This window comes from Mustelus asterias, unplaced genomic scaffold (assembly GCF_964213995.1).
Source record: "Mustelus asterias unplaced genomic scaffold, sMusAst1.hap1.1 HAP1_SCAFFOLD_326, whole genome shotgun sequence".
In the NCBI taxonomy this organism is placed as follows: domain Eukaryota; kingdom Metazoa; phylum Chordata; class Chondrichthyes; order Carcharhiniformes; family Triakidae; genus Mustelus; species Mustelus asterias.
In genome coordinates this window covers 362,005-383,390 of record NW_027590288.1, presented here as the reverse complement: position 1 = coordinate 383,390, position 21,386 = coordinate 362,005, and the positions used below count along the sequence as shown (strand labels likewise).

Here is a 21,386-nt window from a genome sequence, read left to right as displayed (position 1 = left end):
ATTCTGGCTTTGGACTGGGGTAAATACAGTAAGAGTTTTAACAACACCAGGTTCAAGTCCAACAGGTTTATTTGGTAGCAAATACCATAAGCTTTTGGAGCATAAACCTGTTGGACTTTAACCTGATGTTGTTAAAACTCTTACTGACTTTATTTGAAGAGCAGGGAATCGGTGATATGTTCATTTCCTTTGTCCATGCTGATACTTACATAATGCACCACTTGCAGTCTGGTTGAAAACAGGTTCAATTGGGAACTTTTAAAGAGAATTGGATACGTACTTGGAAAGGAAAGGAAATTGCCGGTGTACATGGACAGAGCAGGGGAGCGGGAATAATTGGATAGCTTTTTCAAAGAACTGGCATGGGCATGATGACCCAGATAATCTTCTGTAATGTTGTTCTGGCAAGGATGGCACCTCAAACGTTTTGCTTCTTAATAATGGATTGATTGAAGAACATTTTAGGAACTTTTGAAGATGGGATCAAATGCTTCAAAGTTCAATTTTTTGTCTTTACTGCACTGACAGATCCATTCAGGCCTGTAAACATTGAAGACAAGTAGGCAGACAATAAATATAATAATTTTCACATGTTCGGTAACAGGGAGCCACAATGAACAGAACTGTCAACATAACACAAGCTTAATGAAAGTTTATGTTGAAGGTGCTGGGTATTCCGCTGTTGAAGAGGATGGTTTAGCCTTAGAATAAGTGTATTGAAACATGTTGGTTCGCTAACATTGGGAGTTGAGAGCATTCTAATTGTGCTTGTATTTCAGGTCGCTGGAAGGAAAGGTTTCCCCCATGTCATCTATGCCCGACTCTGGCGATGGCCAGATTTACACAAGAACGAGCTGAAACATGCCAAGTTCTGCCAGTTTGCATTTGACTTAAAGTATGACAGTGTCTGTGTCAACCCATACCATTACGAGAGGGTTGTATCACCTGGGATTGGTGAGTGGTGAAGTCTGTATTAATTGTAGCAGAATTCCTGATGAACAGAAAAACGCAAGAGTTTTCAAACTGTTAACCTTGTTTGTTCCCATCCCATAAAATAAAGTTAAAGTTTATTTATTATTGTCACAAGTAGACTTAATTCACACTGTAATGAAGTTACTGTGAAAATCCCCTGGTCGCCACACTCGGGCGCCTGTTCAGGGACACTGAACTTTTTCACATGCCCCCAGTGTGTCCCTGCATTTGGAAAGGAAGCATTTGGGGATACATCTCAGGTCATTGATGTCTCACTCTACAAGAGTGAAAATTGGGTGAGAAGACCAGACACCAAGAAGCAAACATTTAGCAAAAACTTGAACTTTGTAGAGGTAACGTAAGACTGAAGGAACTAAGAGTCTCTCAGCTTTCAGTTCCTGAGAGAGGTTGAGTCAAATGTTGAAGATTGTACAGGATCCTGATGAACGTAGAGTGAAATCCTCACTGAATTGGTGATGAGTGAAGGAACCTCCCGGTTAATGATGGGCCAGCCATTGCTTAGATATTGACTTAAGAGTGAAATGGATAGCTATAGATATGGCTTGTTTAGAAATGCATGGTGTCAGACCCCAGGAAAGGATTGGAGTTTTCCAAGTCCATTGAATCCATAGGATCCCAACAATATAGAAGGAGGCCATTCAGCCCATCGGGTACACCGACAACAATCCCATCCAGATCCTATCGCCATAACCCCACCTATTTACCCAGCTACTCCCCCTGACACTAAGGGGCAATTTAGCATGGCCAATCAACCTAACCCGCACATCTTTCGGACTGTGGGAGGAAACCGGGGCACCCGGAGGAAACCCATGCAGACATGGGGAGAACGTGCAAACTCCACACTGACAGTGACCCGAGGCCGGGTTTGAACCCGGATCCCTGACAATATTCCTTAAAATCGATTCTAACACATTTAAAATTTCAATATTTATGTTCTAAAATCATGATCACTTATTTGAACTAATTACTGTATCTTGTGTAAATTGCTTCTTGTTAGCTTATTTTTAAAGTCATTTAACTGAATGCCGCGAGCTCTGTCAGTGCCTCTAATGTCTACTGGTTAAAAATCTCACTCATCTTATTGCCCCGCTTCACACTTTTGAACTTAACTTTTATTCTGCCCCACTCCGAGATTGGCTTTCAGTTCAGTCATTTTATCATTTTAAATTTTTCCCAGTGACACGATCTCTCTGAAGTCCAGGGCGATGGATAGGCCATTGACTGTGTCTCTTCACGGCTCACAAGAGTACTGCTCTGTAGTTGCCCACAGATAATGCTGGGTGACTGGACGCACACACTACCCACCTTACTGCTGTTTTCTCTTCCTCCAGCAGTTACTAAATGTTTGTTTTTCTGTTCTGCAGGTCTTAGTCTCCAGAACACAGGTTAGCATTTTTTAAAATTACTTAAGTGAATCTGAAAATGTGTGTTAACTGTGTTCTTGCTTACGAGAGAATGCCCTACTGCTGTACTAAGGTTTATACTATGTCTTTGCTGACAGTGGAATAACTGTGCAGAGCACTGGATTTTTAAAAAAATGATGGAATGTGGCATCGCTGGCAAGGCTGACATTTATTGCCCATCCCTAATTGCCCTTGAACTTGGTGGCTTACTTGGCCACTTCAGAGGGCAGTTAAGAATCAACCACACTGCTGTGGGTCTGGGACCAGACTGGGTAAGGATGGCAGATTTTCCTTCTCTAAAGGACATTAGTGATCCAGGTAGGTTTTTTACAATTGATGACAATTTCATGGCACCATTACTGACATTAGCTTTCGGTTCCAGACTTAATTAATTGAATTTAAATTCCACCAGCTGCAGTGGTAGGATTTCAACCCATTTCCGCAGAGCATTACCCTGGTCCTCTGGATTACTAGCCTAGTGACATTACCACGACACTGCCACCTCCCCAATAATGCTGAGTAAACATTCATTCATGACAGTGCAGAGGGTAAAGGCTGGCAATTTGTGTAGAATAACCTGTCTCTGTATTGTTCCTTCGATGGATTTCTACTTCACCAGATGAAAGAATACAGATTGCAATAATCAGTATTGCTAACTAGAATTGGTTGAATATCAACGAGAACTTGTAATCATATAGTACTTTTAACGTAATGCAATGTCCCAAGGGCGATTCGTACGCCAGCAAGTCACAGAAGGCAACATTACAGTAAATGGACAAAAGCTTGATCAAAGAGGTGTGCGCTAAGGATTTGATTTGATTTATTATTGTCTCATGTATTAGTATACAGTGAAAAGTATTGTTTCTTGCGTGCTATACAAAGTATACCATTCATAGAGAAGGAAAGGAGAGAGTTCAGAATGTAGTGTTACAGTCATAGCTAGGGTGTAGAGAAAGATCAACTTAATGCGAGGTAGGTCCATTCAAAAGTCTGATGGCAGCAGGGAAGAAGCTGTTCTTGAATCGGTTGTACGTGTCCTCAGACTTTTGTATCTTATTGAAGGTGGAAGAGAGAATATTCGGGGTGCGTGGGGTCCATAATTGTGCTGGCTGCAGGAAATGTAGACAGTGTCAATGGGTGGGAGGCTGATTTGAGTGATGGACTGGGCTTCGTTCACGACCCTTTGTGGTTTATTGCGGTCTTGGACAGAGTAGGAATCATACCAAGCTGTGATACAAGCAGAAATAATACTTTCTGTGGTGGATCTGTAAAAGTTGGTGAGAGTTGTAGCAGACGTACCAAATTTCCTGAGTCTCCTGATAAAGTAGAGGCGTTGGTGGGGCTTTCTTAACTATAGCGGTGGTGTGGAGGGACCAGGACAGGTTACTGGTGATTTGGACACCTAGAAACTTGAAACTCTCGACCATTTCATCCCCATTGATGTAGACAGGGGCATGTCCTCCACTACGCTTCCTGATGTCAATGACTGTCTCCTTCGTTTTACTGACATTGAGGGAGAGATTGTTGTCGCTGCACCAGTTCACCAGATTCTCCTCTTTCCTGTGCTCCATCTCATCATTGTTTGAGATCTGATCCACTACGGTGGCATCAGCAAATTTGAAAATCGAATTGGAGGGGAATTTGACCACACAGTCAGAGGTGTATAAGGAATATAGTAAGGGGCAGAGGACACAACCTCATGGGGCACCGGTGTTGAGAATGATGGTGGTGGAGGTGTTGTTGCCTATCCTTACTGATTACGGTCTGTGGGTTAGGAAGTCTAGGATCCAGTTGCAGAGGGAGGAGCCGAGCCCCAGGCCCCAGAGTTTGGAGATGAGTTTGGAGATGAGTTTCATAGGAATAATGGTGTTGAAGGCTGAGCTGTATTCAATAAATAGGAATCTGACATACATGTCTTTGTTATCCAGGTTTTCCAGAGTTGAGTGTAGGGCCAGGGAGATGGCGTCTATAATGGACCTGTTGCAGCAATAGGCAAACTGCAGTGGATCTAGGTTTCTTAAGAGGAAAGAGAGGCAGAGAGGTTCAGAGGGGAGATTCCAAGCATGGACACTTGAAGACCTGGCCATTAGTAGTGCTTACCCCAGTCCAACGTCGGCATCTCCACATCATTAGTGGTGGAGCAGTGAAAACCCAGGATGCTGAAGCCAGAATTAGTTGAGTGTGCATCATCAGGTTTGTGGGGTTGGAAGAGATGATCAGGATGGATGAGACCACGGAGGGATTTGGAAACGAGGTTGGATCACTGCAAGAGGCCAAGGGCAGAAAGGTCAAAGTGGAAGTAAAATGGAGAATTAAATATAGGTGATCCAAAACGTTGGGTCATGCTTGTGGACTGAGCAGAGATGGTCTGCAAAGTGCTCACCCAATCTGCATTTGGTTTACTCAGAACCTTTTGTGAGCAGTGAATACCGTACACTGGATTGAAACAAGTCCACATGGATTGCGGTTTCACCAGGGAAGAGTGATTGGGGCTTTGGATGGTGAGGGCAGAGGAATGAAATGGGCAGGCCTGCATTTGAAAGGAAAGGTGCTGAGAGAGGGGAACTCGGTGATTGTGGAGTAGACGGGTTGTCACAGAGGGGAAGGTCAGAGCGGAGAGGAGGTGAAGACGTGTTCGGTGGCGTCATGCTGAGGGGGCGCAAATGGCGGAGGATGATTCATTAAATACAGAGTGCAACTGTTGTAGATATGGATTATTATTAATTCAGTAGTAAGCCAACGACGACTATTATAAAGCGATCAGCCACCTTTAAACATACTGATAATCTGTTATGTTTTAAATTGTGACACAGCCCAATTTTTTACACATGTCCTGAGTCCTCGGACTGTTTCCTTCTGCCTTTGATAATCTTGTCACTAACCGAATGTAATTCAATTGTTCTCTTGTATGTGTGTGTTAGCTCCGCCCACTCGTCTGGTGAAGGATGAATTTGTCCACGAGTGTGTGCAATTGGATGGGCCGCAGGTTATGCCACATCCTGAAGAGCATGGGCTTCAGCCAGTCAAACATTCAACTGGCACACAGCCACCTTCTGAGACCTACTCCCAACCTCTCCCACCGCCAATACTTCCCTTAGCAGAGACATCCAGAGCAACTGTGCACAGTTATCCCAACATCCCAATGACTCCTCCACGTGAGTACACTGTGTTTAATCAAACACAACCATATCAATAATTGTCAGGCAGTTTTTCTGTAGTGCTAGTGGCACATTCGAAAACCTTCAAAGTGCTGTTTATAGGCTTTAAGCTTGTGTTAACTTGGTATTTTGCACCACTTCTGAAAAGCTGCTGCGAATTTCCAAAGCAAACCACTGAGTGTGGCTGTGATTAGGGCACCTGAGGATCTGGAGAATGTCCTGCTTAGTGCTGACTGTCAGAGGACTTTCTGGCAGCTTCTTTGTGCTGGATTTCAGTTGGTTAGGTTCTGTACATTTTGCACCATTACAATGGATGGAAATGGGATTTGGGAAATAGTAAAAATGTTCGGTCCAGACTTCAGCCTGCGTATCCTACCGGACATTTCATTATGTTTATTCCTAAGGAAGAAATGGCTCCAGTGCTTTGGAATGGTGCATGGGAACTAGAACTCTGACTGTTCTCTCTACATCTCTCTCTCATGCGTGCACTACTCATGTCCCCATGCTGCATGTGTGTCCATGTTCTTCTCTCTTCATCCTTCCTCTCTCCCTCCTGTGTGAATGGGTAGAACACATTTTAAGTATCTTGAATGAAGAATTGCTTTAACGTTCATAAAGTAAATATATATTTAATTAATTTTTCTCTCCCCCTCTCTCAGCTGCCAGCAATTCTCTCATTGCTATGAATCATAATGAGGGATTGTTACAGATTGCCACACCGCTGCAGCAGATGGCACCTCCCCCAACACCACCACCTCCTGTCCCTCCTCATCCATCTCAACAAAACGGATATCCGCCACCAAAACAATCATACCAGAGTAAGTGGCCATAAATCTGTGGGGCGCTTGTAAATGTGAAGGTTCCATGCAACTGAAAAGCTGGTAAAGCTTTCCTTTATAGTCTTCCACCTGGGAATTTTCACTAAGGTAAACTCTGAGTGCAGTCAGTGGTCACATTAATTAACAACAGATTTTCCTTAAATTAACTCTTCGAGGGCATGGAGATTAAGGTTTATAGCAGATTGTTCCAGTCCTTAACTGTTCTTGGGAGAAACCAGATTGGCTGATGAAGCACATTGGGGTGTGTACAGTAGGAGCTGTTGGTGAAAAACTCATCAAGAGGATCCGTGCTGGAGCCTCAGCTATTTACATTCTATATTAATGACTTAAAGGAAGAGACAGAGAGTATTGTCTCCAAGTTTGCCACTGATAATTCCAAGCCAGGTGGAAAGGTAAGCTGTGGGGAGGACACAGGCTGTAAAGAGGTATAGGCAGGTTCAGTGAGCGGACAACAAGATGGCAGATGGAATATAATGCAGGGATGTTTGAAGTTATTCAGTTTGTTCGCAAGACTAGGAAAGCAAAATATTTTTTAGAAGGAGTGAGACTTGTAAGTGTCGATGTTCGAAGCGATTTGGATGTGTTCATAGAAGAATGCAGAAAACAAACATGCAGCAGCAGCAGCAAGAGTTTTGGAAGGCTTATGGCACATTGGCCTTTATTGCAGGGAATACAAGAATGAAGAAGTGTTGCTACAGTTATACAGGGTTTTGGTGAGATTACACCTCAAATACTGGATGCAATTTCGGTCTTCACATTTTGGAAAGGATATCGTTGTATCGGAGGCAGTGCAGCAAAGGCTCACGGAATTGGCCCTGAGGTTGAGGGGCTTGTCCGATGAAGAGAGGCTGAGTAAATTGGGCATATAATCTCAGGTTTAGAAGAATGAGAGGCAACCTCATTGAAGCATGAAAAATTCTGAAGGAGAATAGAAGCAAAATACTGCAGATAGAATTGTACAATCATACAGTGCAGAGGAGGACCTTCAGCCCAGCGAGACTGTACCGGCATGTGAGAAACACCTGAACTCCCACCTAATCCAGACCATCACCACTCTCTGGGTAAAAAGGTCCCCCCCCCCCCATCAAACCTCCTGCCTCTCACCTTGAACCTATGTCCCCTCGTGACTGACCCTTCAACTAAGGGGAACAGCTGCTCCCTATCCACTCTGTCAATCAGGTCGCCCCTCAGTCTTCTCTGCTCCACTGAAAACAGCCCAAGCCTACCCAACCTCTCTCCATAACTTAAATGCTCCATCCCAGGCAGCATCTTGGTGAACCTCCTCTGCACCCCCTCCAGTGCAATCACATTCTTCCTATAATGTGGTGACCAGAACTGCACACAGTGCTCCAGCTGTGGCCTCACCAAAGTTCTATACAACTCCAACATGACTTCCCTGCTTTTGTAATCTGTGCCTCGATTGATAAAGGCAAGTGTCCCATATGCCTTTTTCACTACTCTACTAACATGCCCTTCCGCCTTCAGAGATCTGTAGACAAACACGCCAGGTCCCTTTGTTCCACAGAACTTCCTTGTTTCATACCGTTCATTGAATACTTCCTTGTAGAATTACTCCTTCCAAAGTCTATCACCTCTCACTTTTCAGGGTTAAATTCCATCTGCCTGTTTGACCATTCCATCTAAGTCTTCATGTAGCCCAAGACACTCAGCCTTGCTGTTAACCACCTGGCCAATGTTTATCATCCGCAAACTTACTAATCCTACCCCCCACAGAGCCATCTATGTCATTTATATAAATGATGAATAATAGGGGACCCAACACATATGTGGTACGCCACTGGACACTGGCTCCCAGTCACTAAAGCAGCTTTCTGTCATCACCCTCCCGTCAAGAGTTTGTTTCCACTGGTTGGGGATCTAAAACATTGGGCACAGTCTGAAGATAAGGGTAAAAACTGGGCGGCATGGACAAGTTGGGCCGAAGGGCCTGTTTCCATGCTGTAAACCTCTATGACCAATCATTTATGATTGTGATGAGGGGCAGTTACTTCACTGGAATGGTTGTGAATCTTAGGAATTCTCAATCCCAGAGGATTATGGATGCAGCATTGTTGAATACATTTAAGGCTGTGATAGGCAGATATTTGGTCTCTTGGGGAATTGAGGGATATGGGGAGCAGGCAGGAAAATTGAGTTGAAGCCCAGGATCACCCCATGATCGTGTTGAATGGCAGAGCAGGCTCAATGGGCCATATTCCTGCTCTTAATTCTATTGTGTTGTTGTGAGCTCGGTCACTTTTGGACTTAATGTACTGCTTAGAAGTATTTCATTGCTTATTCAAAGTTTTATGGGCTTTTCTCTGCTTCAGGAGACTGTGCCAGCCTAGCAACGTGACAAGAAGACACACTAGAATCTCATTCCTATCTCTGGACTTTGAAACGTGCCAACTATTGGAGTTTACAATTCTGACAATTTGTTAACTGTGATCCGACTCTCTCGGGAGCAGATTTCCTTGTGCCTTCTGTTTTTTTTCTCATTCATTTGCGAGATGTGGCCATCACTGCCTGGGCCAGATTTATTTCTCATCCCTAATTGCCCTTGAAAAGGTGGTGGTGGACTGTTGCGGTCCATGTAGTGTGGGAACATCTACTGTGCCTTTAGGGAGGGACTTCCAGAAGTTTGAACCAGCGAAACTGGTGAGTGATTTGGTGGGGGGTGGGAAACCTCATGGTTTCCTAAGTATCTGCTTCTATTTTCTATGTTTCTATACAGAAGGTAGTCGAGGTCAAAAGGAGAAGTTAGATATAGCTCTTGGGGATAAAGGAATCAAGGGATATGAGGGGGGGAGAGTCAGGATATTGAATTCGATGATCAAAATGAATGGTGGAGCAGGCTCGAAGGGCCGAATGGCCTACTCCTATTTTCTATGTTTCTATGCTGCCTTAGTCCTTCTAATTGGTTGCAGGTATGGGCTTAGAAGGTGCTGCCAAGGGGCTTGGTGAGTTGCTGCGGTGTACAATGGTGTACACTCCTGCCACTGTGCATCAGTGGTGGAGGCAGTGAATGTTTATGGAAGGGGTGCCAATCAATAGACTGTTTTGTCCTGGATGGTATCTAACTTGGAGTGTTGTTGAAGCTGCACTCCTCCAGGCAAGCGGAGAATATTCCATCACACTCCTTACATGTGCCTTGTAAATCGGGGACAGGCTTTGGGAAGCCAGGGTGTGAGTTACTTGCTGCAGGATTCCTAGCCTCTGACTTGCTCCTGTAACCACAGTTTTAATATGGCTGGTCCAGTTCAGTTTCTGGTCAATGGTAACCCCCAGATTGTTGTTAACCAAGGAATCAGTGATTGTATTGCCATCGAATGGCAAGGAGAGATGGTTAGATTCTCTCTTCTTGGAGTTGGCCATTGCCTCAGGTCTTGCTGCATTTGCACGTGGACTGCTTCAGATATTCAAGCTCGCGCGAAAACAGAAAATGTTGGAAACATTTGATTTGATTTATTATTGCCACATGTATTAATATACAGTGAAAAGTATTGTTTCTTGCGCGCTATACAGACAAAACATACCATTCGTAGAGAAGGAAAGGAGAGAGTGCAGAATGTAGTGTTACAGTCATAGCTAGGGTGTAGAGAAAGATCAACTTAATGCAAGGTAAGACCATTCAAAAGCCTGATGGCAGCAGGGAGGAAGCTGTTTTTGAGTCGGTTGGTACGTGTCTTCAGACTTGTATCTTTTTCCCGATGGAGGAAGGTGGAAGAGAGAATGTCCAGGGTGTGTGGGGCCATTAATTATGGTTCTGCTTTTCCGAGTCAGCGGGAAGTGTAGACTGAGTCAATGGATGGGTGGCTGATTGGAGTAATGGACTGTGCTTCGTTCCCGACCCTTTGCAAGTTCATTATGGTTTTGGACAGAGCGAGCTGTAATACAACCTGAAAGAATGCTTTCTATGGTGCATCTGTAGAAGTTGGTGAGAGTTGTAGCGGACATGCCAAATTTCCTTAGTCTTCTGAGAAAGTTGGGGCATTGGTGGGCTTTCTTAACTATAGTGTCGGCATGGGGGGACCAGGACAGGTTGTTGGTGATCTGGACATCTATAAACTTGAAGCTCTTGACCATTTCTACTTCATCCCCATTGAGGTAGACAGGGGCATGTTCTCCACTATACCATGACCATCTCCTTCGTTTTTGTTGACATTGAGTGAGAAATTGTTGTTGCCACACCAGTTCACCAGATTCCCTATCTCTTTCATGTGCTCCATATCATCATTGTTTGAGATCCGACCCACTACGGTGGCGTCATCAGCAAACTTGAAAATCGAATTGGAGGGGAATTTGGCCGCACAGTCAGAGGTGTATAAGGAGTATAGTAGGGGGCTGAGAACACAGCCTTGTGGGGCACCGGTGTTGAGGATGATGGTGGAGGAGGTGTTGTTGCCTATCCTTACTGATTACGGTCTGTGGGTTAGGAAGTTCAGGATCCAGTTGCAGAGGGAGGAGCCGAACCCCAGGCCACAAAGTTTGGAGATGAGTCCCAGCAAGTCAGGGAGCAACAGTGGAGAGAGAAACAGAGTTAACTTTTCAGGTCAAAGGTCTTTGTCCGCCCTTAGTCATTGAGTAGACCTTGAGGTAAAATGTTAGCTCGGTTTCTCTCCACAAATGCTGCTTGACCTTCTGCGTATTGCCAGCTTTTCTGTTTAAAATTTCTAGCATTCTCAGTATTTTGATTTGACTCGATGGACTGAATAGCCACGTGTGGCTATAAGAGCAGGTCAGAGACTGGGAATTTTGCAGCGAGTAACTCACCTCCTGACACAAAGACTGTCCTGTCTACAAGGCACAAGCCAGGAGTACATGGGAGTACTGTCCGCCTGACTGGATGAGTGTAGCTGCAACAACACTCGAAGCTCGGCACTATCCAGGCCAAAGCAGCCCACTTGATTGGCATCCTATCCATCAACTTAAACGTGTGCTCCCTCCCCTACAGCACACAGTAACAGCTGTGTTAACCATATGAAAAATGAACTACAGCAACTCACCAAGGCTTCTTTGACAGCACCTTCCAAACCTGTGATCTCCACTATCCAGAGGGACCAGGACAGCAGATGCATGGAAATGCCATCACCTGCAAGACTCAGTCCAAGTCACGCACCAACCTTGCTTAGAAATCTATCGCTGTCCTTTCACTGTCGCTGGATCAAAATCCTCTTCCTCACAACACTCCCTACTCCACATGGGGTGCAGCATGGTCAAGGCAGCTCACCACCACCTCATGTAGTTGGAGATGGGAAACAAATACTGCTCTTGCCAACAATGACTACATCCTGTGAAAGAATTAGAAGAAACTCATAAAGTCTTTGCTTTCTTGGTTGTTTTATAAAATAATCAACACGTTGTGAAGAAATCATGTTCAGTTGCAGTAGCCTGAGGTATATTCCTCTTCCCCAGATACCACAGCAACTTGGACAGGCAGCAGCACAGCAGCTTATACACCAAGCATCGTCCCCCAGCAGAATGGACATGGGCATCACCAACCACCACTCCATCACCCCAGCCATTACTGTGAGTACGTCATGCTGTGTGTGTGTGTGAAAATCGAGATACTGAGCCAGTTTGGAACACAGTATAATTGGCTTTTACGAATCCAAAAACTCATTACAAACACCATTTTCACACAGTCACTCCCTCTGACGCAATTGCATTTTGATGTGAATGCAGCTCTGTATAAACCGTGTGCAATTAGACTCCGTTTTACAGCACAGAAACAGGCATTTCAGCCTGTTGTGTCTGCGCCAGTCATCATGCCCCTATCTATTCTAATCCCATTTTCCAGCACTTGGTACGTAACCTTTTGTAAGGCCTCACACCTCAGCTAAATGCTTCTTAAATGTTGTTCCCACCGCCCTTTCAGACAATGATTTCTAGATTCCCACCACCTTAATAGAACATAGAACAGTACAGCACAGAACAGGCCCTTCGGCCCACGATGTTGTGCCGAGCTTTATCTGAAACCAAGATCAAGCTATCCCACTCCCTATCATCCTGGTGTGCTCCATGTGCCTATCCAATAACCGCTTAAATGTTCCTAAAGTGTCTGACTCCACTATCACTGCAGGCAGTCCATTCCACACCCCAACCACTCTCTGCGTAAAGAACCTACCTCTGATATCCTTCCTATATCTCCCACCATGAACCCTATAGTTATGCCCCCTTGTAATAGCTCCATCCACCCGAGGAAATAGTCTTTGAACGTTCACTCTATCTATCCCCTTCATCATTTTATAAACCTCTATTAAGTCTCCCCTCAGCCTCCTCCGCTCCAGAGAGAACAGCCCTAGCTCCCTCAACCTTTCCTCATAAGACCTACCCTCCAAACCAGGCAGCATCCTGGTAAATCTCCTCTGCACTCTTTCCAGCGCTTCCACATCCAGCGCTCTTTCCAGCGCTTCCACCTTCTAGGTGAAAATGTTTCTCCTCAAATCCCCTCTATATTTCCTGCCCCTAGCCTTAAATCTATGCCCCCTGATTATTAACCCTTCTACTTAGTTATGATGGAGCTGTATAAAATGCCTGTTAGGTCACAGTTAGAGTAGTGACCTAACAGGCATTTTATACAGCTCCATCATAACTTCCCTGCTCTTAGATGCTATGCCTCAGTTAATAAAGGTGAGTATCCCATATACCTTCTTAATCACCTTATCTCTCCTGCTTCCTTCAGGGATCTTTGAATATGCACCCCTAAGGTCCCCCTGGTCCTCTTTACTTTCTAGTGTCCTACCGTTTGTTGTGCATTCCCTTGCCTTGCTAGTTCTCCCAAAATACATCACCTCACATTTTTGCCACTGATCTGCCCATCTGACCAGCCCATCCCGTAATCTAAGGCTTTCTTCCTCACTATTTATCACACCACCAATTTTGTGTCATCTGTGAATTTACCTTCCACATTCACACCTAGATCACTAGATCTAAACCTTTGAGTTTGCCCTCCAAGAATTGAACCTGCACTGTGAACCTGTGCCTACGCTACAAGCAGCAAGGGACCCAGCATCAATCCCTGTGGCACACCACTGGACAGTCTCCAATGTAGGATCTTGTCAAAAGCCTCACTGCTTATCAGTAGCTTGTGGTTTTGTTTTCATGTAGACTAATTCTTCATAGTTTCTGTTGTTGCATACAATTGCCATTTTATCGTGTGAAGGTATTAATTATAAGTCCGTCTTTGATTTTGTACCAGTCGACCCAGGTGTTTTCCCTTGCAGAATCTAACTGCTTTGTCTCCACTTTGTTATCAACTGATTACAGTTCACTGAAATATGGGAATTGATGTGGACTGGATTGCCCCATCATTAGGTTGACTAAAGGAACTAAACTGACCACTGCTTTAAGGTCAGCACCGGCTTAATAGCTACAGGTGAATCGACTAGCCGTTTGGCAGGGAGGTTTAGCAATTACTGTGATTCCATTGTAAAGAGAAATCAAAAGCAATATAATCCTTAAATTAGTATGTTCTGAGAGTTATCTGTCCATAATGCACATTGAGTTGATAAGTTGTTTTATAAAACCTCACTGCTCAGTGTGCATGATCGTGTGATCCTCAGGTCAGCCATCGCAAACAGCTGTGATACCATTTCTCTTGCGTCACACTGCCTCATCTTCACAACCACGCACACCACATAATGGTGAGTAAGCTTTGTCCTGTCTTTTTAAAATCATGGAAGTACGTTTGCACCAGTGTTGTTGTTTATCTCCATTGCAGTTGCATTGGAAAAATGGGCAGGATTGCAATAAAAGCTGTGGCAACCTTACAAATGAAATGGAAAGAATTTTTTATTAATGCAGCTCAGTTATCCCACTCAAAGAATTTTGCCAGGGTTTGGAAATTGCAGCAATGGGGAGCGATTGGATAGACCAGGGTCGTCTTCCTTCGAACAGAGGAGGCTGAGCTCAGGGTGACCTAACTGAGCTGTACAAAATTATGAGGGGTGGAGATAGGAATGACAGGGCAGACTTGATTCCCCTAGCTGAGGGGTCAAATACCCAGGGGGTATAGATTTAACTGATAGGTAGGAGGATTAGAGGGGACAAGAGGGAAAACCTTTTCAGCCGGTGTGTGGTGGGTATCTGGAATTCACTGCCTAAGTCAGTGGTTGAAGCTGAAACACTTTAGGTACCTGGATCTGTATCTGAGGTGCTGTAACCTGCAAGATTACGCACCAGGTGCTGGAAAGCAGGATTAAAATGAGCAGCTAGTTTATTGTTCCCTCTTTTTTGGGCTGGCACAGACATGATGAGTCGAATGGCCTATTTCTGCACTTTTTCATGATTCTATAAAAACATAATTTGGTATATGTAGCAGTGAGGTAACTGTGACCAACAGCAGGTCAGGCTGCACCTGTAGAGACAAACAGTATTAACATTTCAGGTTGTGATGACCCTTCATCAGAACTTAATAACGTGTCCTCTAATTTATGGCCCTCTTACCTTCCTATTTCATACTATCTATTTCTTCCAATCTGTTGTGCACGTTATGTGGTGTTTTTCATTGCCTCAGGTTACTCTCCTGTGATTATCCCCCTCTCCACTCGTGCTGTCTGTACCTGTAAAGACTTGGTCACCTGAAAAGATTCGCATTCCAACCATTATCTTACAATTGTGCTTTTGTCTATATATGCCGTGTTTGTGAAACCTACCCCTCCACTTACCTGATGAAGGAGCGGCACTCCGAAAGCTCGTGCTACCAAATAAACCTGTTGGACTTTAACCTGGTGTTGTAAGACTTCTTACTCAGGTTATCCCAGATCAGGTGAATGAGTTTTTGAAGTGTCATTGTAGTTGCAATGTTGGAATCATGGCAGACAATTGGTGCACAGCAAGATCCCACAAATGCAAATCATAAATTGACCAGTTAATCTGCTTTTGTGATTTTGGTTGAGGGATAAATATTTGTCAGGACATTGACGACAACTCCTACTACTACTTTTGAAAATAGTGCCATGGAATTCGTAGAACCATAATAATCCCTACACTGCAGAAAGAGATCATTCGGCCCATCAGGTCTGCACTGACTCTCCGAAAGAGCATCACACCCAAGCCCTCCCCTCTACTCTATCCCTATAACCCTGCACATTTAGCATGGCCAATCCCCCTAACCTAGACATCTTTGGACACTAAGGGGCAATTTAGCATGGCCAATCCACCTAACCCGCACATCTTTGAATCCTTTAAATCAAACGGAGAGGGAAATCTGAACCTTGGTTAATGTCTCAGCTAAAGACAACACCTCTAACAATTTAGCGCATGTACCCGTACTACACTGGGATGTCAGCCTGAATTCTGTGTTCAAGTCTCGAATAGGGACTTGAAGCCATGACCTCTGATTTAGCCGGGTCCTGCTAGCACTGAGCATTGCTGACGCCACAAACCAGTGTTTAAGTCAGGAAGGAGAGGGGCGGTGTACAATTGGAACTGGATGAAGGATAGGATATGGGTACAAGAGTTTTCGATGAGTTGATATTTCTGGGGGCAGAGCATTGCAGTCGTCATGTTTGGAGGTGAAGTCATGGATGAGGTTTCAGCAGAGACGAGCGGTGTTAGAGCTGGAAGCTGGCGCTCGGTCCTTGTGTTGGAAGCCAGGAGCTGTGAGTACAGTAGGCAGGGAATTCACCAGAGGAAGGCGATACTGCCGAGGTGCTGAGGTTTGGTGCCATTACGCGGAGTGTGGCTGTACTGGCGAGGGAGGTGACAGGGTGAAGCTGGTGTCAGTCATACTGTGCAGAGAGGAATTTCCAGATCTGTAAACAACTTGGCAGGAGGGAGGGGGTGTTTAGATAATCACTTCTCATTTACTTCAAATTCATTTGCATGTCATTCACTCTGATCAGAAGCCTATCAGTTCTGTTGGGAGTTATTATTGAATTTATATGAATTTCAGGCTGAACGAACTGTAATATACCTTTTGAGAATGCCTATTAAAATTAGTAGTATTGATACTTTCATATTGCTGTACTTTATAACAGTTAACTTGTGCCTCTAGGGTCGTCACATCACAACGGGGCATCCTATCAGCAGCCAATTTCCAACCATCCAGGTAATTAACTTTCCAAACATACATAGAATTAAGTTAGAACATAGAACATAGAAAGCCACAGCACAAACAGGCCCTTCGGCCCACAAGTTGCGCCGATCACATCCCCACCTCTAGGCCTATCTATAGCCCTCAATCCCATTAAATCCCATGTACTCATCCAGAAGTCTCTTAAAAGACCCCAACGAGTTTGCCTCCACCACCACCGACGTCAGCCGATTCCACTCACCCACCACCCTCTGAGTGAAAAACTTACCCCTGACATCTCCTCTGTACCTACCCCCCAGCACCTTAAACCTGTGTCCTCTCGTAGCAACCATTTCAGCCCTTGGAAATAGCCTCTGAGAGTCTACCCTATCCAGACCTCTCAACATCTTGTAAACCTCTATCAGGTCACCTCTCATCCTTCGTCTCTCCAGGGAGAAGAGACCAAGCTCCCTCAACCTATCCTCATAAGGCATGCCCCCCAATCCAGGCAACATCCTTGTAAATCTCCTCTGCACCCTTTCAATGGCTTCAACATCTTTCCTGTAATGAGGTGACCAGAACTGCGCGCAGTACTCCAAGTGGGGTCTAACCAGGGTCCTATAAAGCTGCAGCATTATCTCCCGACTCCTAAACTCAATCCCTCGATTAATGAAGGCCAGTACGCCGTACGCCTTCTTGACCGCATCCTCCACCTGCGAGGCCGATTTAAGAGTCCTATGGACCCGGACCCCAAGGTCCTTCTGATCCTCTACACTGCTAAGAATGGTACCCTTCATATTATACTGCTGCTTCATCCCATTGGATCTGCCAAAATGGATCACCACACACTTATCCGGGTTGAAGTCCATCTGCCACTTCTCCGCCCAGTCTTGCATTCTATCTATGTCTCGCTGCAACTTCTGACATCCCTCCAAACTATCCACAACACCACCTACCTTGGTGTCGTCAGCAAACTTACCAACCCATCCCTCCACTTCCTCATCCAGGTCATTTATGAAAATGACAAACAGCAAGGGTCCCAGAACAGATCCCTGGGGCACTCCACTGGTCACTGACCTCCATGCAGAGAAAGACCCCTCCACAGCCACTCTCTGCCTTCTGCAGGCAAGCCAGTTCTGGATCCACAAGGCAACAGCCCCTTGGATCCCATGCCCTCTCACTTTCTCAAGAAGTCTTGCATGGGGGACCTTATCGAACGCCTTGCTGAAGTCCATATAGACCACATCCACCGCTCTTCCTTCGTCAATGTGTTTGGTCACATTTTCAAAGAACTCAACCAGGCTCGTAAGGCACGACCTGCCCCTGACAAAGCCGTGCTGACTACTTTTGATCATACTAAACTTCTCTAGATGATCATAAATCCTGTCTCTCAGGATCCTCTCCATCAACTTACCAACCACTGAGGTTAGACTCACCGGTCGGTAATTTCCCGGGCTGTCCCTGTTCCCTTTCTTGAATATAGGGACCACATCTGCAATCCTCCAATCCTCCGGAACCTCTCCCGTCTCCATCGACGATGCAAAGATCATCGCCAAAGGCTCCGCAATCTCCTCCCTCGCCTCCCACAGTAACCTGGGGTACATCCCATCCGGTCCCGGCGACTTACCAACCTTGATGCCATTCAATAGTTCCAACACATCCTCTTTCTTTATGTCCACATGCTCGATCCTTTCTGTCCACCGCAAACCAGCAGTACAACCACCCAGATCCCTTTCCACCGTGAATACCGAGGTAAAGTATTCATTAAGCAGCTCCGCCATTTCTAACGGTTCCGCACAAACTTTTCCCCCTTCACCTTTTAAGGGTCCTATGCCTTCACATCTCATCCTTTTACTCTTGACATATTTGTAGAAAGCCTTGGGATTCTCCTTAATCTTACCCGCCAAGGCCTTCTCATGACCCCTTCTCGCTCTCCTAATTTCCTTCTTAAGCTCCTTCCTACATCCCGTATACTCCTCTAAATCCTTAACACCTCCTAGCTCTCTGAACCTTCTGTACGCCTCTCTTTTCTTATTCACCAGGTTCATCACAACCTTCGTGCACCACGGTTCCCGTACCCTACCAACACCCCCCTGTCTCATCGGAACGTTGTCATGCAGAGCTCCAGACAAACATTCCTTGAAAATCCTCCACTTTCCTTCGGTACTTTTCCCCAAGAATGCCTCCTTCCAATTTACCCGTCTAATTTCCTCCCTGATGACACTGTATTTCCCTTTACTCCAGAGAAACACTTTCCTAGCCTGCCTGATCCTATCTCTTTCCAATGCTATCGTGAAGGAGATAGAATTATGATCGCTATCCCCAAGATGCTCACCCACCGAGAGATCCTCCACCTGTCCAGGTTCATTAGCCAGCACCAGATCAAGTACAGCCTCTCCTCTAGTAGGCTTATCCACATACTGTGTCAGGAAACTCTCCTGGACACACCTAACAAACTCCTCTCCATCCAAACCCCTAGCCCTAGGGATATTCCAATCTATGTTTGGGAAATTAAAATCTCCCATCACGACAACTCTGTTATTCCTACATCTCTCCAGGATCTGTTTCCCCATCTGCTCCTCAACATCTCTGTTACTATTGGGCGGCCTATAGAAAACACCCAGCAACGTTACCGACCCCTTCCTGTTCCTATCCTCCACCCACAGAGACTCCGTAGTCAATCCCTCCACGGCGTCCACCTTCTCTACAGCCGTGACACTATCCCTGATCAACAGTGCCACTCCCCCCCTCTCTTGCCTCCCTCCCTGTCCTTCCTGAAACATCTAAAACCCGGCACCTGAAGCACCCAGTCCTGTCCCTGAGACATCCAAGTCTCCGTAATGGCCACCACATCACAATTCGAAGCAGCAATCCACGCTCTAAGCTCATCCACTTTATTCACTACACTCCTGGCATTAAAATAGACACATCTCAGACCTTCAGCCTGAGCACTTCCCTTCTCCATCACTCGTCTAACCTCCCTCTTACCCTGTTTACATTCCTTATCTATTTGCGAGCTAACCTCCTCGCTCTCAGTCCCCTCATTTCGATTCCCTCCCCCCAACCTTTCTAGTTTAAAGTCTCTCCAGTAGCCTTAGCCAACCTTCCCGCCAGGATATTGGTCCCCCTGGGATTCAAGTGCCACCCGTCTTTTTTAAACAGGTCACACCTGCCCCTAAAGAGGTCCCAATGATCCAAGTACCCAAATCCTTGTCCCTTGCTCCAGTCCCTCAGCCACGCATTCATTCTCCACCGATTCCTGTTCTCACTCTCCCGCGGCACAGGCAGCAATCCCGAGATTACTACCTTTGCATTCCTCTTTCTCAGCTGTCTACCTAACTCCCTATATTCTCTTTTCATGACCCCTTCCCTCTTCCTACCTATGTCAGCAGTACCTATATGCATCACGACCTTCGGCTCCTCTCCCTCCCCCTTCAGGATTTCTGGGACTTGACCAGAGACATCCCGGACCCCTGCACCAGGGAGGCAAACCACCATCCGAGAGTCCCGTCTGTGTCTGCAAAAACGCCTATCTGACCCCCTCACCGTAGAGTCCCCAATTAGCACTACCCTCCTTTCCTTACCCTTTTGCACTACTGGGCCAGGCTCAGCTCCAGAGACACTGCCACCGCTGCTTCCCCCAGGTGGGCTGTCCACCCCAGTAGTACTCAGACAGGAGTACTTATTATTAAGGGGCACATCCACCGGGGTGCTCACCATCAACCGAGCTTTCTCCTTCCTCACTGTTACCCAGTTACCCTCCTCCCGTGGTCCCGGTGTGACCACCTGCCGATAGCTCCTGTCAATGACCTCCTCATTATCCCTAACCCGGCGAAGGTCCTCGAGCTGCAATTCCAGTTCCCTAACATGGTCCCTTAGGAACCGCAGCTCAACACACCCAGCACAGATATGTTGCGTAAACAAGACAGTTGTTGCAGTTCATTTGGACCGACTGCTGTCTTCTTGTTTATGCTCCACGTGAGCCTCATCCCAGTCCCTTTTGTTCTAACCCCATCAACATATTCCTTTTTCCCTTCTGTACTTATCAAGCTTTGCCTTGAGCTATAATTATGCTGTTGGTTTTAGCTGCTCCGTGTGGTAGGGAATTTCACATTCTCACCATTCTCTCTAGGTAAAGAAGTGTCTCCTGAATTCTCTATTAGATTCTTAGTTACTATCTTGTATTTATTACCCATAGTTCTGGTCTCCCCACAGAAGTGGAAATATTTTCTCTATGTCCACCCTCTTCTGTCTCTTCAGTGTCTTGAAGACCTTTATTTTAGAGAAATGTTTGTAGCCTATTCAAATTTTACAATTGAGGATATCCAGCCAGTTCTGGGATCATCCTTCTGAATCTTTTTTCCAGCGGTTCTATATTGTTTTTACAATATGATGCACAGTTCTCAGTGTGTAGCAAATGTACCGGTGTTTGTATTTGTCTTCTGTGTTCTGATTGTGGTTTTTTTTTCCTTTTCCAATGAGTTTCCTCACTCCTTCCTTGCTCTGTCTATCAGTTCCTCTCATGTTTGCTCCTCTACAGGCCCCGAGTTCTGGTGTTCGATCACATACTTTGAGATGGACGTGCAGGTGGGAGAGATGTTCAAAGTTCCCTCTAGCTGTCCAATAGTGACAGTCGATGGCTATGTGGATCCTTCAGGAGGAGATCGTTTCTGTCTCGGCCAGCTTTCAAATGTACATCGTACTGATGCCAGCGAGAAAGCCAGGTTAGTGTAAAGAACGCTGTTGTAAACACTAGTGTATGGGACAGTTTGGCTGGCTGGTGCTATTGCTGTCTAAAATACATTTATACTTTCTCACCTCCACCCGTACAAATCTTGTGCATACTTCAGGTGATGGGAGATCTGTTCCCAGCCTGTTGCATGTTTCTCTTTGCACTAGACATCCAAGGTAACGTCACAAGACCTTTGTCTAAACCTTTACGTTTGCCCTCCGAGAATTGAACCTGCACCGTATG

General features: G+C 45.5%; 1 protein-coding gene across 1 annotated transcript in view; it reads left to right on the top strand.

Moving 5' to 3' along the window:
- Positions 1–21,386, top strand: part of smad10a (SMAD family member 10a) — a 96,176-nt gene that overhangs the window by 59,908 nt on the left and 14,882 nt on the right. The window contains exons 3-10 of the mRNA XM_078204411.1: positions 780–954; positions 2,358–2,378; positions 5,318–5,551; positions 6,214–6,372; positions 11,809–11,922; positions 13,959–14,039; positions 16,394–16,447; positions 20,952–21,135. Of these exons, the coding sequence (XP_078060537.1) occupies positions 780–954; positions 2,358–2,378; positions 5,318–5,551; positions 6,214–6,372; positions 11,809–11,922; positions 13,959–14,039; positions 16,394–16,447; positions 20,952–21,135 (1,022 nt within the window). The remainder of the gene's footprint in view (positions 1–779; positions 955–2,357; positions 2,379–5,317; positions 5,552–6,213; positions 6,373–11,808; positions 11,923–13,958; positions 14,040–16,393; positions 16,448–20,951; positions 21,136–21,386) is intronic.